General features: G+C 38.5%; 1 protein-coding gene across 6 annotated transcripts in view; it reads left to right on the top strand.

The window, feature by feature from the left end:
* SLC28A3 (solute carrier family 28 member 3) overlaps window positions 1–15,404 on the top strand; it is a 34,720-nt gene extending 19,316 nt beyond the window's left edge. For 5 of the 6 annotated variants that reach the window (XM_064640891.1, XM_064640892.1, XM_064640896.1 and 2 more), the window contains 10 exons: window positions 4,142–4,222; window positions 4,463–4,543; window positions 5,230–5,355; window positions 5,650–5,780; window positions 6,571–6,739; window positions 8,368–8,565; window positions 11,210–11,291; window positions 12,066–12,164; window positions 13,783–13,906; window positions 15,210–15,404. In XM_064640891.1, the coding sequence (XP_064496961.1) occupies window positions 4,142–4,222; window positions 4,463–4,543; window positions 5,230–5,355; window positions 5,650–5,780; window positions 6,571–6,739; window positions 8,368–8,565; window positions 11,210–11,291; window positions 12,066–12,164; window positions 13,783–13,906; window positions 15,210–15,312 (1,194 nt within the window). In that variant the 3' untranslated portion in view covers window positions 15,313–15,404. The remainder of the gene's footprint in view (window positions 1–4,141; window positions 4,223–4,462; window positions 4,544–5,229; window positions 5,356–5,649; window positions 5,781–6,570; window positions 6,740–8,367; window positions 8,566–11,209; window positions 11,292–12,065; window positions 12,165–13,782; window positions 13,907–15,209) is intronic. The other variant, XM_064640894.1, reaches the window with a different exon arrangement.
* The last annotated feature ends 1,310 nt before the right edge of the window (window positions 15,405–16,714 follow it).

Below are 16,714 nucleotides of genomic sequence, written 5' to 3'. Positions count from 1 at the left end.
AAAGGATAACAGGAACAAGCAGGTTATTTTCACACTGAAAAACACCAAGAAAGCAAAACTCATGAGTTGATTTTCAGAGCTGCATATGTCTAGGAATATATATATATGGTAAACAGAGTGGCAGACAAGTGCACAGCAATACCAAAACATCCTCCATCTGTTCCTTCTGTAGAAAGGGAATTCTCTTTTCCAGTGACAGTGAGCGACAGCCAGTCTATTCTTTCTTGAAGCACTTTTCATTTATTTACACATTAAGATAGTCCAAAGTGCTTTTTTTGTGTCTTTCAGATATTTTGTGAGGTTTGCATGTTACTCTTGAGCTCTCCAAATCTTGCCACAAGATATTTCAAAGCATCCTTCAAAAAAGAAATGTCTCAGTATTGGCTTAACTCTTGAGAGAGTAGACAAGGGATAGGGCATGTCTTCGCAGAAAACCGTCAGAGTCCAATTGTATCCATACTGTATCTTTAACACTATGCAGGGACATATCAGTTTTTGCTAACCTAGGTGGACATTGTTACCAGAGCAGACACAGTCCATATGTGAATATGCACACCCGTATGGGTGTTCAGGCCAGTACCACCAGGTACTTTGAGTACCTGGTTCTGGAAGCACTAATTAGTCATAAATGCATGAATTCACATGTATAAACTGGGTTATTTTAAATGGATATTTGTGAATGCAGATACAGAGTTTCAAAGTTCTGAAAAAAAAACACACTTGCCCACATAACCAAGCACACCCAAGTACTTAAGCAGTTGGAAAAAACCCTCTTAGTATTGTCATCTATCCTGTTGACTATGAAAGGCAAAGTTTGCTTCGAGCAAGCAGGAAATAAACTTCCTTTCTGCACCAGGAGGATTATGGCTCTCTGAGAAAGGCTTTGCTTTGAAGGTCAAGGTTTAGGAGTGTATGAAAGCAGGATGTTCCTTAAACAACACTAGTAACTTTTTCTTTTAAGGAAAATAAGAAAAAAGACGAACACCAAGCCACAAATGGGAAGGGGATTTGAGAGCAGCCACCAGTTTTAACTCCCTGCTCTCCATGTAACATTCATTGTAATCATGATCTGGAAAGTAGTTCTTTAGTAAGGTCAAATCTTATTGCAGAATTGACAATAAACAGGAAATAATCCAGTTCATAAAACATACCGATTAAAGAATTTATTTTCTTAGAGGTTGTATTTTGGGAAGCACAAACTGCAACATCTGTAGGTCACATAAATGTAATTCTAAAGAGCTCTTTGATTACCATTCTCCATTGAAAGGCTGTGCGATTTTTCAGAGTGCTCATTAAATGTATTCATCCATTAAAACTTGACTATTTAAAGGTATGTAGTACGTATCAGGAGCTGTACATACTGAAGACTAAACTTCTGCTTGAGTTTGTTCACAGAGAAAAATGCAATTGTAACATTTTAAGCAAGCAGTTATAACTAAACTACAGGACCCATACAGAAACATGCTAGACCTTTTGGAGGAGTCGGCTTCTGCTACAACTAAGGTCCATCTGACTTCCTGGTCATATTTTCTTTTTGCAGTTCTCTTCTCATTTTCTCTCAAAGTTGACAGGTGTCTCCACCTGCAGGTTGTAATGGCATGGGTAGATGCAAATTAAATGTGAATTTTTTCATGGCAGAAGCAAGTGGAAGACAACCCCATCATGAGCCCCTGTTCAGAGTACTCATAACTTTGAGGTAGACTTCATGTTTTATAAAGACAAGTGCTTTATGCAGGAATGACTCCAACCACAAAACTGGAAAAGTGTGTTCTAATGTTATCTAAAATATTTTCAGAGGAATGTGGAGAAGGCCCAAGGGTGCCAGCTGTCACCCAGTGTTGGCAGAACATTGTGTTCTCTCCCCTTCCGCTGAAACAAAACCACAGCTCTCAAACTTGAGACCTTTTGCTGTCCATTCAGCTTGAAAGATGGGAGGTCACTCACAATTTTTGCCATCAATCAACTAGAGAGAGTTGACTTTTGCCTATCTGCCCGCTGTTTCTCCAGACCCATTTCAATACACACATTGCATCAGGATACACACGTTGTGCCAGGATATGGATCTGGCTGGGAGTGAGATGCCTCTTTGGCTAGCACAGGCCTAGAAACAGTGAAGGGAAATGGCAGAAGAGAAAAGGCAAGGGAGAAAGATGTTACTTTTACTACACTAAACTTTCTGCTACTGCTGCATGACAAACTATCCTGAGAGGATCGCAAAAAGGATCAGAGAATCAAAATAGAGAAAGGAGCCTTTTATTAACTTATTGAACAGCACAATGATAGCGGTTAATTGCACTTCATCCTTTCAATGAAAGGTTCTGATCATCTAAATCGAGTTTCCAAAAATTTGTCAAGACTGTTGATAGTACCAACTCTCCTCTAGAAAGGCACAGCTTCTATTTACTGTGAAGTTCTGAAATAACGAAATGATTTGCTCTTTTTCGTTCTATTACTTGATTTTACATTAAATGCATTATGTCATTAGTGAACAAAAATGAAAGCTTCTTAGTCCTAGTGGTACTGTTCTAGCTGTAACGAATCTGTCTTACTAATTTTGGATCTTTTGGGGGATTTTTCTTCCTGCTGTATAGCAGCATAGCAGTGGTGAGGTCCTGTAATATGAGTTTTATTCAGAATGAAAACCCAATACATTTAATAACCCATCAGACAGTGGGTTAGGCATTCATATGATTGTTTTAAATTATATGTTGAAGGGAAACATTTTCCCTTCAGTCTCCAATGAAAGAGATTTATATTCACTTTTTGTATTTAGGAAGTATATACCTTTAAGCAGATTCTGTCTCTGTGTACCGTTAGAGAGTTCTTGAATATTCCACATTGGCATTATAACGAATAATGTAAATACCACAGAATAAAAGAGGATTTTTCTATAATCTTTTATTGAAAGGCATCTACACAGGCTAAGGAAGCTGCCTTTGATTCTATGAAATCAAGTCAATTACAATTCCAATTGAAACCTCTTCAACTTTTGCTTACACAGCAATCTAAACTGTTTTTAAAACGCAGATATAGAGATGATGGTTGGGGTGGGGTGGGGTGATGGTTGATGAAAAACTCAGCATGACCTGGCAATGTGCACTCACACCCCAGAAGGCCAACTGAACCCTTGGCTTCATCAAAAAGAGCATGGCCAGTGTGTGGAGGTAGGTGATTCTCCCCATCTACTCTACTCTTGTGAGACCTCACTTGGAGTACTGCATTCATTTCTGGTTTCCCCAACATAAGAAGGACATGAAACTGTTGGAGCCAGTGGAGGGGAAAGTCATGAAGTTGATAAAAGGACTGGAGCACCTCCCCTACAAAAATAGGCTGAGAAAGTTGGGGCTGTTCTGCCTGGAGAAGAGAAGGTTACATGCAGATCTCATGACAACATTCTAGTGTCTGAAGGGGAAAAACAAGGAAGCTGAAGAGAGACTCTTTGTCAGGAACTGTAGTGATAGGACAAAGAGTAATGGGTACAATTTGAAAGAGGGGAAATTTAGGTTAGATAATATTAGGAAGAAATTTGTTACTGTGAGGCTAGTGAGATACTGTAACAGGTTGCTCAGGTAGGTTGCAAATGTTTCAACCCTGGCAGTGCTCAAAGCCAGGTTAGATAAGGCCTTGAGCAACCTGGTTTGGTGGGAGGTGTCCCTGCCCATGGGAGGGATGGTTGGGACTATATGATCTTTAAGTTACCTTCCAACTCTTAACATTCTACGATGCTATGAGAAGTAGAGCTCTGAATTCTACAGCACAGTACCACTGTACATATTTCTGTTAATGGTTTTCAAAATCGAATTTTTATATATCAAAGTCTTTGTAAATGCTATTGCCAAGTAATGCTTGGACTGATCTAAACATGATTATAAACTAATGTGTATCATGTTAAACCAAACAGTTTCAAAACTATTGCAGCACTGTTAAAAAACTATGTAGATAAATGAAAATTAGTTAATTCCAGCACGAACAACAAGTCTAGAAGGTTAACAATTTTGTGGCATATGTGTAAGCTAAATGACAAGTTTTCCGTAAGAATATTTTGAAAACATGACACTCTTTTTCAAAAATCAAATGGCCCACAGAATCAAGGAAAGGAAACCACTCTAAATGTGTTAATGATTTTGTGTCTCCAAATCAGGTACTGCCCATTGTGGTTTTCTTCAGCACAGTAATGTCTATTCTTTACCACATTGGATTCATGCAGTGGCTCATTGGAAAGGTATGAATTTTTGCCAGGTAGGTACTCATTTGGCTACTGTGGGACACTTTTTGAACACATGCAGAGGAACTGTAGCATTGACCCTGGCCAAGCTGCTCAGGGGTAGACATGAAAAACAGTTGTTATCTTTAACCTGGAAATATCGTAACATATCTCAGAAGTCTTAGATTGATACGATTAAATCTAGAAGTGCATGGAATAGGCAGATTAAATTTTTATTTCTTTTTTCAATCATTTTAGGTTGGTTGGATTATGCATGTTTTCATGGGGACAACGCCTGTTGAGTCTCTGGTAGCTGCGGGTAACATATTTGTGGGACAGGTGAGTTGGAGTATAGAAAAAACATGATAACACAATATTATTGAAGGTAGTGAAATAGTGCTGCTCACTGAGCATCTGTGTATTAAAAAAAATTTCCTATGACTCCACTACAGCAGTACTGATGGTTGATTACAAAATTCCAGTGTGTTAGTATGTTGGCAGTAGTGCAAAATGGAGTGGAATTTGGAAACCATATGTATTCCCAACAGAAAGTCAAGCATAAATGTAGGTTATAGATGTCCATTAAAATGATTACCAGGCTACGAAGGCTATGATAGCTCCAAGGCTATGGAGAAATAACAATTTCAGGTGTTTTTTCTTTTTAATTCAGAAGGCAAGTGGGATGAAAAGAAGGCATGCAAGGCAGGCAAGGACAGGAGAGAAAGACGATGCAGAAAACTAGGATTCGGTGCTAGCAGTACAAGGCTTTAGCCATAAAAGCAGGAGGCAGCACCTAATAGACCACTTAAATAGGAAATCCATTAAACCCACATTTACAACACTGTCTGTCCCAGGGTTCAAAGTGAAAGTAGAAAGATCACCAAGTAGAATCCAAGCCCAAAAGCAATATTAGCATGATATTTAGCAGTGGTTCGTCACTGCTCATTTTTCTGCCCTGATAATAAAATAAATTTATGGGCTTTTATTGGGAATTTCTGAATTTGATACTTGTTTTTCACTTCCAGACAGAGTCTCCTCTTCTAGTACGGCCCTACTTACCATACATCACCAGATCTGAACTCCATGCAGTCATGACAGCAGGATTCTCAACTATTGCTGGAAGTGTCTTAGGAGCATATATTTCTTTCGGGGTAAGACAGAGGAAAAGAACTGGAAAATATATGATTTGTCTGAAATCTTCTAAGTATAGAAGTCCAGCTAAAATGCTTTGAAAGTATCCCTGTGTCATTCCCACTGGGCTTTTTGTCCCTCTCTGAAGAAATTAATCATAAAAATCCTGTCTTCTTTTCTTTATGAGCAATGTGAACGTTTTAATGAACCCTTGTAGAAAAATCATCTGAATGTCTGAAAATTTTAATTGCTTTCCTTCATGTTTGCACTTCATGTGGTTATCACAGAGTATTTTCTGTCACCTGGAATTCTAGGTTTCCTCCTCCCACCTACTGACTGCTTCTGTCATGTCAGCACCAGCATCATTAGCCGCCTCCAAATTATTCTGGCCTGAAATTGAAAAGCCTCTGGTAACTCTGAGAAGTGGCCTACAAATGGCAAAAGGGTAAGCTGATCTAGGCTCTAGTTAATCCTAATATTAGTGCAAAAATGAGATTTGGAAAAATCACTGTTCACACATAAGCTTTAGGGGGACTACATGGTAGGTCTGCAAGCAATAAATTAATTACACACTAATATACTGCAAATGGTTGATTTGTGAATTCAGGTGTAGTGTGCCCAATGACAATGTAACATATGGAGGTGTGACATTCCGTCTGGACAGACAGTAAACTCTCCAAAGAAAGAGGGAAATGCCTACCTGAGGTGACCCACCAAGAGGTTTTCCCACTTGTGACGTTGCTATCTTTCTTTTGTAATGAATCTGTTAGTGCAAACATGCAAAAGCAAAGGTGGAGCAATCATTTCTGCAACATCAGCAAACTTGTTGCCGATCTGCAGGGAGACTTAACTGTCTTAAGAATGACAGGGAAAGCAAAAAGGCTTGTAAGAAGCTGTTCCTGAACAGCCCAGGCACCTCTGCAAGGGGTGCGTGTAAGAAGAGCAGTGACCACTCCCTCATCCTAGCAGTGCCACAGTATTAAGACCTGATCCATATCTTGCCCAACCCTGACCATGTCAGAGAATTCATCCTCAAGGCACCACAAAGACATGCTTCAAGTGTCTGCCATGAAGATTGACAGCAAAAGCCTACTCCATCTCATCATTGTTTTCCCTATGAGTGAACAGATAACTTTGGTACTAGACTTCTAACCAAGTGCACATACCCTTTAGTTCTATTATTTATTCTTGAATTGAAAAATGTTCATACTCTTGTTTTCTCTTCATTGACAAAGTGACTCAAGGAATCTGCTGGAAGCAGCCAGTCAGGGTGCCTCTACCTCCATCACACTGGTAGCAAACATCGCTGTGAATCTGATCTCCTTCCTTGCCTTGCTGACATTTCTTGACTCAACCCTTTCTTGGCTGGGCAGCTTGTTTGACTATCCACAGCTGAATTTTGAGGTATGGTCTCCAGGTTCTTCATGCAGCTCACATACACATATAATTTATCTTACTCAAATAGCCTGTGTAGTTTTGTGATGGTTATTTTTCATTGCTGTATTGCTCTTTAATATGATCCAAACCCATATTTTATTTGTATGTACTGAAAGATGTCTTAACAGTCAAAGTAAAATTATTGCCACGTAAGTATTTCTGTAGCTATTACTCTATGTATAGTTTCCCTCTTTGGTGTTCTTGCTAACCCTCATGGTATGTTTACACAGAGTATGCTAACACCTACTTCCTCTGACTTGACAACGCAGCAAATCTGTCAGGTACACACTGAACAAGCCATTAACATCTTCAGCTAAACATTAAAGTAACTTTAGCTTCAGAATCCCATCAAACCCTTAGTGTTCATCAGGTTCACTTAGATGGGGACACTGGGACAAGGCTGGACTTGTATGAACCCACATTTACTCAATACCGCTTAGTTTTCAACACAATCTAAAACTGTATCCAAGTCGCTCAGCTGAGCAAGCAGTTTTCAAATAGGACTTCTGTTTTAACCTAGGTCAATATGTCATTTTTGACTCAATGCAACCATCTTGTTCCAATGGTTTTGAGCATTTTGTTTTGCAAGACTCTAATAGAAGCCCTGCATTAAACATGGATATAACTTGTGATAAAGGTGCTGCAGAAGTGAATAGGCACTCATAACAAATGTGGCTTCATTAATATTAAGATAGTACCCTGCAGAGCTTTCACAGATATCTCACTGCACAGACACTTACAGTCAAGGAAAGGCTCTAGTATGCATACCTCATCCCTCGTGAAAGGGCTGGTATTTTATTAACTGCTGGATAGTGTAAGATTTGGACAGGTAGATAGTCCACGAGGATCTGAGTTGCACAGACATGATGCATTCAGCCATCCTTCCCTTTTGAGAGACATTAACCTCTAATCCTTTGAGGGCAGAGAAACCAGCCAGGAACAGGAACTGCTTAAAGACCTCTTTTACATTTGCTAAGGACTATCTGACCAAACCCTTTCACAGCTGGAGCTATTTTTGCTTAATATAAAAATAAGCTGTACTGCAAGATGGGATTTCTTTTTAAATTTGCATAATACTTTTAATGCCAGGAAAAAATGGTACAGCTTTAACTGTGTCAGATGCACAGCTTTTATGCAGAGACAACTCTTCTGTTTACACCAGTTGGAGTCCAACCACCTGGTAATTAAGCACATTCATTAACACTTTTGATTTAATGAGGAGAAGAATTAGGCTTCTCAGTTTCCTTATCAGCTCCTTTAACTCAATATTTCTTCTTTGCTTCAAACACCATGCCCAATTTAAAGCCATTATTGGGAAAAAAAGGCACAGAAACGTTTGTTTTACTTTACATGTAAAATTAGGGACATACCTAATAACTTTTTTATATCTAGATTTTGGGTTAGTCTTTTAAAAATTACTCAAGCGTACCTTACTATGAAAAAATCTTCCAGAGGTGTTGGCAGCAAGAATTCAAAGCCAATTCTTCTCCACTGAAATAAAACCATCCTCACTGGATGTTTAGAGAAGTTATTGCATGCCATTGTTCTTTGACCAGCCGTATCTTTTGACATGGTTTGTTATATGTATTCCACAGAACATTTGTGCTTATGTCTTCATGCCATTCTCTTTCATGATGGGAGTAGACTGGGAAGACAGTTTTATTGTCGGTGGCCTACTAGGTTACAAAACTTTCTTCAATGAATTTTTGGCTTATGAGCGTCTTTCAAAACTGATTCACAACCGAGAAAAGGGTGGAAGCATGTACATTAATGGAGTGAAACAGTATATGACAGTAAGTAACATTTTCTGTTCTACAGATTTATTGGATCTAATACTTCAATGTTGAAACTCAACTTATTTTTTAATATAGGCATAAAATGGTCGCATATTACTCTAAAGCGTGTCCTTAAGTGACAGAGTTCAATTATGAAAGTGCACTATTACTTTGTGAGGCTGCTAGGACTGTCATCACACTAGCTGTCTCAAACCAACATAGAAACAGAAAGGCATAGTTTTGGCAAACATGCCATGTCCCACAGACAGAGGCTGTCTTCAAGGGTAAGCTTCTTACCTGATTCTTAGCTAGCACTTTCCTGTGAGCTACTGTCCTAAGAAGAACTTGGGCAAGAACTGGAGGATCCTCCTGCCCAAGCATTAAACTTGAAGAGAGACATCCAGCAAGCTTTAGCAGATGTCATTACTGGCACACCTTTGCTGGAGGCAATTGTCCCCTGTGCAGAGGGCAGTAATAAAAGATATGTATTACATGGCATACATTTCACTTGCCACACTGACTCCAACCAGTCTGTTTCAATTACCACTGAAAGTTAGTTTACATAAAGACTTCCAGCCAAAGCCTTGTCCCATCTCTCATTGGCAGTCCACCCAACAGATACATAACCACAGTGCACTTAGGAAGGCTGTGCTAAGGGAATCCAAAGTGTGTGCACAGGGCCAAAGGTCCTGCAGTGATCAAAGCTGATCAAATCTTTGCAGCCATGACTGCTCCCCCATCTGGCACCCACATGCACAGCCTGTGCTGAATTTGTCCTAAGCACAGGCAACAAAAAACATGATATCCAAATTTACACCTGCATTGGCCTTCCTTTCTGAAATCAAGACAGATTATCACTGTAGAAGAACCCTTAATTATAAAGCATTTTATACAGCTTCTAATCTTCTTTTAATCTGGTGTGATGCTGCGAATACCTCTCATATTAAAAACAAAAACCATGTCCTTGACCACTTGCATTCCTGATTACCAGGACATATTTCAGATGTGGAGGTAGAAAGATAGAAGAATAGATGGTCTGATCAAATATTCACACCCTTGCCTGACCATCCATTATCAGTGTTCCTGAAATTCCTGCCAATAGAATCGTGGGCTGGAAGGATCTTTGTTGTGCCCTGCTACAGTTGTGCTTCATTCTGCTTGGGGAATATGACTCTGAACTTCTGTATATGTGAATAAGGGGTTTTTTGGTCTGGAAGTCAGCCTTAGAATGCAGATCCTATGAATTCTATTTCACTTTCTTTTTCTTTTTTTTTTTTTTCTTTTCAGTAGGATGTCATGCAGAACTTCCACATTCACTTTTTATACCTGTAAAGAGCTGTATTAGCTTCCACGGTAAAAAGGTCTGATATATAAAAATAATTTTGATTTATAATGCTGGTAAAAATTGCCCGGTAACCATTATAATTACAGCACAATAGTTCAGGTGAGAGTGTGCTTGACTTCCATTTTTAATTTCTCTTCAGTTTCAGAGCTCTCTAATACATCCTCACACAGATAATCACTCAGAGTGAACAAACAAGTGAACTCACCTGAGTCAGTAATTACGTGGCTTCCTGTTTTCAGAGAAAATAAAGTGTAAATGAAAGCATGGAAATCACAGCACACAAAGCTTTTTCTAGGAAAACCTGGTAGAGTGGGTACTTGAGAAGCATTTTTCGGCATTTGTGCAGATTGATTGAAAGTATCTACAAACTGATGTTCATAAAAGACAAATTAAAACAGAGAAACTTCTAATAAACAGGAAACCTGCTAGAATACTCACATATTTTCAGCTTTAGCCTAAAACCCTATTCCTATATAGCTTAAACAAGAATTCAGAACTGCCAAGGGAACAAAACATTTACTGAGATACGATGCCCACTTTCTCAAAATGTTTGAACTATATTTATCTGAAGTTTTGCAAGGTTTGTAGCCTGATTTCACCTGAAGTCATTCTGTGTCATGTCAGGGGTCCCTCCATGGAAGCAAAGGCCATCCTAACCTCATCTCTTGTTTGAGGTCCAGGTTAAACAGGTGTTACTCAAGGGGAGAAAGATGGTGGAAGTCAGTAAGGAAATAAGCTGCTAAGGGGGATTCCAAAATCTTAATGTCCCTCTCTGCCTGTTAACACATCAAAGTACCACTATCTAGGAGACCAATTTCCTTAGTGCCCAGGGTGGAACATGCACAGAGCAGCTTTGTACATAGAGTCCTCTGCTTGTTCAGGGACAAAGTAGTCAGAGATGCATACCAAAACTTGAGGTTTCAACAAACTATCATGGAGGCATCCAGCTATGAAGGAGCAGCTGAGTTATAGCTCTCTGACTCATACTTTCAGAAAGCAGCAGTTAAATTTTCACTAGTAAGATAAGATTTTTTTTTTTGTCTTTAATTGCTATTACTAAATTCAACAAGACACAACAATATACATGAAAAATAAAAACATCACATGGTTTGTGAGTTCTCACATGGGCAGTGGGTATAAAAGCCATCCAGCAAGAAAATGAGCCTACCTTTCTGAAAGCCATTACTTGAGACAGCAACCAAGTGAAATTGAGGAATTTTAGTACTCGGAGCCCTGAGCCACAATGCCATATTTTCAGACCCTTGAATCAGCACGAGCTGTTTCAAACAACTGAGAGGGTATGTGTTTGTTTTCCAGGTTCGCTCTGAAATCATTGCCACCTATGCTCTTTGTGGGTTTGCCAACTTCGGCTCGCTGGGACTGGTAATAGGAGGCCTGAGTAAGAACCTCTCTAAAAGATAATTTGTTTGGCAAGCAAATCCCAAGGAAAACACCAGAAGAAACAGGCTGTGGGTGAAGCTTAGCAACATTAGGAGCTGAGGTGTTGCTCTGCTAGCACCTAATTGTGCATGGAAGGGGTCCCAGAGGGGCATAGGCTTTGGGGTGGAAGTACTGGGAGAGGTGCTGAGGGCAAGGGGAGGGGACTAAGCCTTGCTAACAGCCCTCCCTATTTAGCCTTCAACCATGAGCCTGAGCTACTACAGCTCCCTTGAGCTTCAGAAGGAGCAAACTGTTTCAGTAGTATGCTGGTTTGAAAGATGAAGTTGGCTGTTTCCTGTAAAAATGTTCCATATATGGAAAAAGAAAAATTAAAAAAAAAATTTGAGTTCCTCACAAGGCAGCTGGAATTACTGGCAGCCTTCTTTTGCCCTGAAGCCCAGTGGGCTCCACGGTGCCAGCAGTGGGAGAGCATGGAGGAGCAAGACTCAGCCACAGGACCAGACCCTTCAGAAGGGCACCATCAGCAGCACGGATGTACAAGCTCCCAAAGCAAACAGAAGTCACCATTTTATATACAAGCCACCTTCTTAACAGAAGAGCCAACACTGGCACTTGGCCTTCAAATAACCCACTAAAAAATGTCACACTTTTCCTCCTTGTTTTCCCTAGTTCAAACTGCAGGGTTGGAAATTCCTCTTGTAGTGAAAAAGCTGACAGCTTAATCTTCCTTACATATATTTCTGTTTGACACACACTTTATTTTTCTTCCTAGCGAGTATTGCTCCCTCAAAAAAGAAGGAAATAGTTGATGGTGCTTTCAGAGCAATGATTGCGGGAACTGTTGCCTGTTTCATGACAGCCTGTGTTGCAGGTAGAGTACCCATCTTTGGTGTCCCCTACAATCAGTGACCACCATGTGGCAGTGCATTGGTACCAGACTGCACACAGCTAGGCAGCCCTTGTCACTCAAACACAGGTGTTTTTGGGCTTGGCAGGGTTAAAAGTCAATATGAGATGAAAGGTTCCTGAAAACTAGAATAGGAAAAGATTTTAGTTCTCCCATTATGTCTTTTTGCCTTTTTTTTTTTTGGTTAGTTTATGCATAACACGACTCATATGCAAAGCTACAGAAATAGAGAAGTAATTCTGGAACACAAACAGAAGAATTAGAATGAAGGAAGAGTGTAAAAGAGAAAGAGTAAGAGGGAAGCTGAACAACTCTTTGTCTCAACATTAAATTGATATTTAGGTTGATATTATTTCCACAGGGAACCTAAGTTAACGAAACAGAAATGGGACTCAACAACAGATCCTTAATTTTTGAAGTCTCACCTTCAAGCTGAGGGAAGAGTCACAATGCAACAACCATTTTAGGGGTAAATTATAAAGAACATAATATTAATGATTCCAAAGATTTAATTAATTGATCAGATATGATTCAATAGATAAAATTTATCTCCATCATTTAACAATCACTTTTCCAGCTCTCTTCCCTGAGTATGTGATATACAAAATGTAGCTGAAAACACCATGGCTGTGTCTACCACAAATTCCCTATCCCTTTTTGATCACCGTATCAACAGAAACATACACATTTTAAGGATAAGCCCACAGTATTTTCTGAAGCTTACAGAACTAGTACACTTGAAATGTCTTTAGTCTCACAGCCATCCATAGTATTTTAACACACGACACTGCTCTGCATATCTGAGGAATCAGGAAGACCTACTAAAACATGTCATTTCATGATACTGATCTTAAGAATAATATTGTGAACAGCCACTGGGAAAATCTTTCCAAAATAATAAAATCTACTTTAGAAAGAAAATTGCATTCCGCCCACTCCTGCCATGGCAAATGCTTTCCTTATACCTAGGAGAAGGTAGAAGAGCCAAGCAACTTCTATTACCCCAGTTCTGACAAGAACATACTAAAAATGCGTCCGAGTTGCACAACACTACATGAGTTGTCACTTTCATATCCCGTGTCTCTATTACTGCAGTGAGTGCTGATATTACTGTTTGCAGAAAAATTTCAGGAATATCTATGAAAGCAAACTATCTCAATTTAAAACAAAATAAAAGGTTCTGTATTTACTTGCACTGCTAAAAATGCAACATAGCTCCATTTTAGTTAATGAAAGAACACTGATGCAGCAATGAGAAAGCCATTACCATAACTTTTAGTGTAATTAAAAGGGGCAAAAAGCTAAAATGGTTGAAGTGTAACAAGTTACTGTAGTTTAATTTCTACATATAAAAAGTGAATATATTTTTGGGTTTGCTCCTTAGTCCAGTTCTTTAAAATTATTCAGATTTTTTCAAAATCCCACAATTAGAGGTTTTTAATCTTACACCTTTACAGAACCATCTCAAATGGTGACTTTTTATCAAAAAAATTGTTCATTTGATCATGCCCCCATGACTCACATTCCTGTGTCTTATCTTCCTCTTCATTACTCATGAAGAAAATTGCTACTTACTTCACAGGAATGCTGACTGTCTCCGATCTGGAAGTTCCTTGCCACATCTTATTAGGAAATGCCTCCAACTTCACAGATTTCCCTGTCAAGAGCATAAAGCTAGTGGAATGTTGTCACCGTCTCTTCACTAGGTATTAAGGAACTCTTTATCCTCTGTCAGCATAATTTAGGGAGCTCATATATTCTCTGAAAACCTTTTTCTTTTTATATTTTTGGTATTTTGCTTTTTTCCTTGGACACCTGTTTTCCATGAACTCGTGTATTTTAAACAAATGAGTATTTTAATGCTGCTGAATTGTTTACCTTTTCTTGGTAAGAAGAAAGCACAGACGGAACCAATACACAACTCAAAATATCTTTGTTCAAACCTGAGCTATCCAAAAGACTAAAGATAGCTTATCATACAAAGATTCAGTGGCCTAGTTCCGGTTCATCTCAAATATTGACAAAAAGATAAATATTTGTACTAGCATAATGTTTTAACTAGACACATCACCCTGACTGCCTGTTTGCCACAAGAGTTTTCTGTGGAAAGAGGTACCTTGTTTCATTTACTTGGTACCAAGATTAGTAGAAACTTGAAATTTCTTACACTGTTTAACTCCTTTTGTTAGGAATCAAAATTCCAATTCTAATTTCAGGGATTTTTTTTCTCTGTTATTCTTTTGACAGATATATTTTTTCCTTCTGTGTCTTGACATAATATGTATCTATGAGCATGGGCATATACAATGTGTAAAGTCTTATCTTTATGGTAAAATTTTTAGATTTCAACTATTCACAAAAATGTAGTTTAAAAAAATTACTCATGGTAGTATCAAGACCACTAGCTTCTACCTGAACATCAGTGCTTGAATATCACTTCAAAGAATTTCTGTTCTTGCAACCTGATGTTCCAAAGGAGTTTATCATGACACTGAACCATTGTAAAAAATGATTACATAGTAAAAATCATCTGTAGGTACATTCCATCATTTTTATTTCTTCATTACTCCAACTTTTGTGCATCACACTGATTTTAAGTCTAACAGGTGGCTACAAAAACAGGAACCTGCTCTATTTTCAGCAGAATCAATATTGAGCAGATGCAAAAACATTTAATGGAGGAGTGACACTCTCAATCATTTCAGTTATCTAGGAAGATATAGCAGAGACATGAAGACTTTGTACAGAAAACCATGCATTATCCTCATAAAAAGAGAGAATATCTGGTCATGGTACTTGGCTGGTGCTTGGAAAGTCTTCTCTATTTAATTTCTCATGAAAATTTTAACGCATTTAAAGTGCTTTGGAGAAAGTGTGTCTGCCTGTGTGTATGTGCATGTGTGTGTATGCATATACTGCAGAGAAAAAGAGATAAAAATTCCCACTAGAATATTCTGTGATTCTGTGAAAAGGAGTTTATCTGATTTCTGCTTTTATCTCCTTCCCCAGTGCAGATCATTCGGAGAGGATCTTTCCTGAGGGAAACTACAGTTTGAGTTCCTGGAAAGTATGTTGCCAGATACTGGGTCAATCTGCTTCTAATTGTACTTAGATTAAGTTCCAATTTTTTGCAGGGGAGAGATTATAAATAAGAGTTGTGTTCCTTAGAAGAAAGGAAATAAAAACTTTCCTTTGTAACAATAAGTGTGAATTTTCCCCATGTGATCTTTATTTTCCATCTCTTACCAGCCCAGTTCCTCTGACTTGCTTGGTATTACTCATGAATTAAACTGGGATAAATGCAAGACATGTCTTGCTGCAGATTTCTTCTTCTTACAAATTAGAATAGAAGAACATTTCTAAGCCTGATTCTCCTGATTTCATTTCTACCCTGAAACTGATCAATCTATCAGATTGAACTGCTGTAGGCATGAAGAAAATCAGATTCAGAGGATTTGGTAGCCACTTACAGAAAGCTGTGAACTAGAAATAATATTCAGAACTGCCATCCATTCTAATAGTATTTCTGCTCTTTTTGATAGCATAGAAGTGTTTACTGTATGAAAAGAAATGACTCCGTTCTCAAAAATCTCTGCACATTCTGCAAAGATAACTATGGTTACATATATATATATATAACTGCCTGCTATGAGTAGGTAACTATGACTGCATGTGAATTGAGCTGCTAACATGCGGTATGCCTCTCCACCTTGGCCACTGAAGGACTGAACCGGGGAGTAGCCACTCTGTACCCTAGTCCCCCTTCTTTTGTCCACAAGAGAGTGCAAGAGGTTGGTCTACGTTTAGAGTCAACTACATGAATGAAATGTCCAAACTCCAAGTAAAGTTTCCTGTATTGATTCTTCTAAATCTTTATTTTTAACCATTGTGGAAATTGATCCTGGAGTCACGAACCAGGAACTTTTACCCACATTTGAAAATTATCAAATGTGGGTAAACTCGGGTCATAACATGACTATTCTCTGTGAAAACAACATTAATGTAGAAGACTTCTAAAGAATCCTTTTGAGGAGGAAATTGTTATGGTTTTAAGCTTCAGACTTTTCATAGACTCCAAAACTGAGAAGTTCTTTGCAGATTGAGATGGAGTGAGAGATATTCCTATCCTATGACATTGTAAATGCTAAATACTTGGGAAGAAAGCAAAGAACTAAAGTAAAGAAACATCAGAAAATCCTGACATACCCTCCTAATAAAAATTGTGCAGAAGGTCTTTTCTGACAAAACAATTACTAACTTTTCAATCTTTCCTTAGTTACTGCAGAGTCTATTCCAAGAAATCCAGATTCGTAACCTTAGACAGTTGCCAGAACAGCTATTTGCAGAGGGGATTGATTTAAACTTACTTTAAAAGATGGTGGTTTCCTGTAAAACTCAGTTTATTAACCTTTTCTCTGAAAAAATTGTCAGTATTATTACTACTTTTAATTTTTATCACTGGTTTCATATTGTTAGGTGTTTTTCTTTGGCCTCATCCATCTAGGTGTAGCAGA

Source organism: Pseudopipra pipra, chromosome Z (genome assembly GCF_036250125.1).
Source record: "Pseudopipra pipra isolate bDixPip1 chromosome Z, bDixPip1.hap1, whole genome shotgun sequence".
NCBI lineage: Eukaryota > Metazoa > Chordata > Aves > Passeriformes > Pipridae > Pseudopipra > Pseudopipra pipra.
This window is presented reverse-complemented; position numbering and strand designations above follow the sequence as displayed.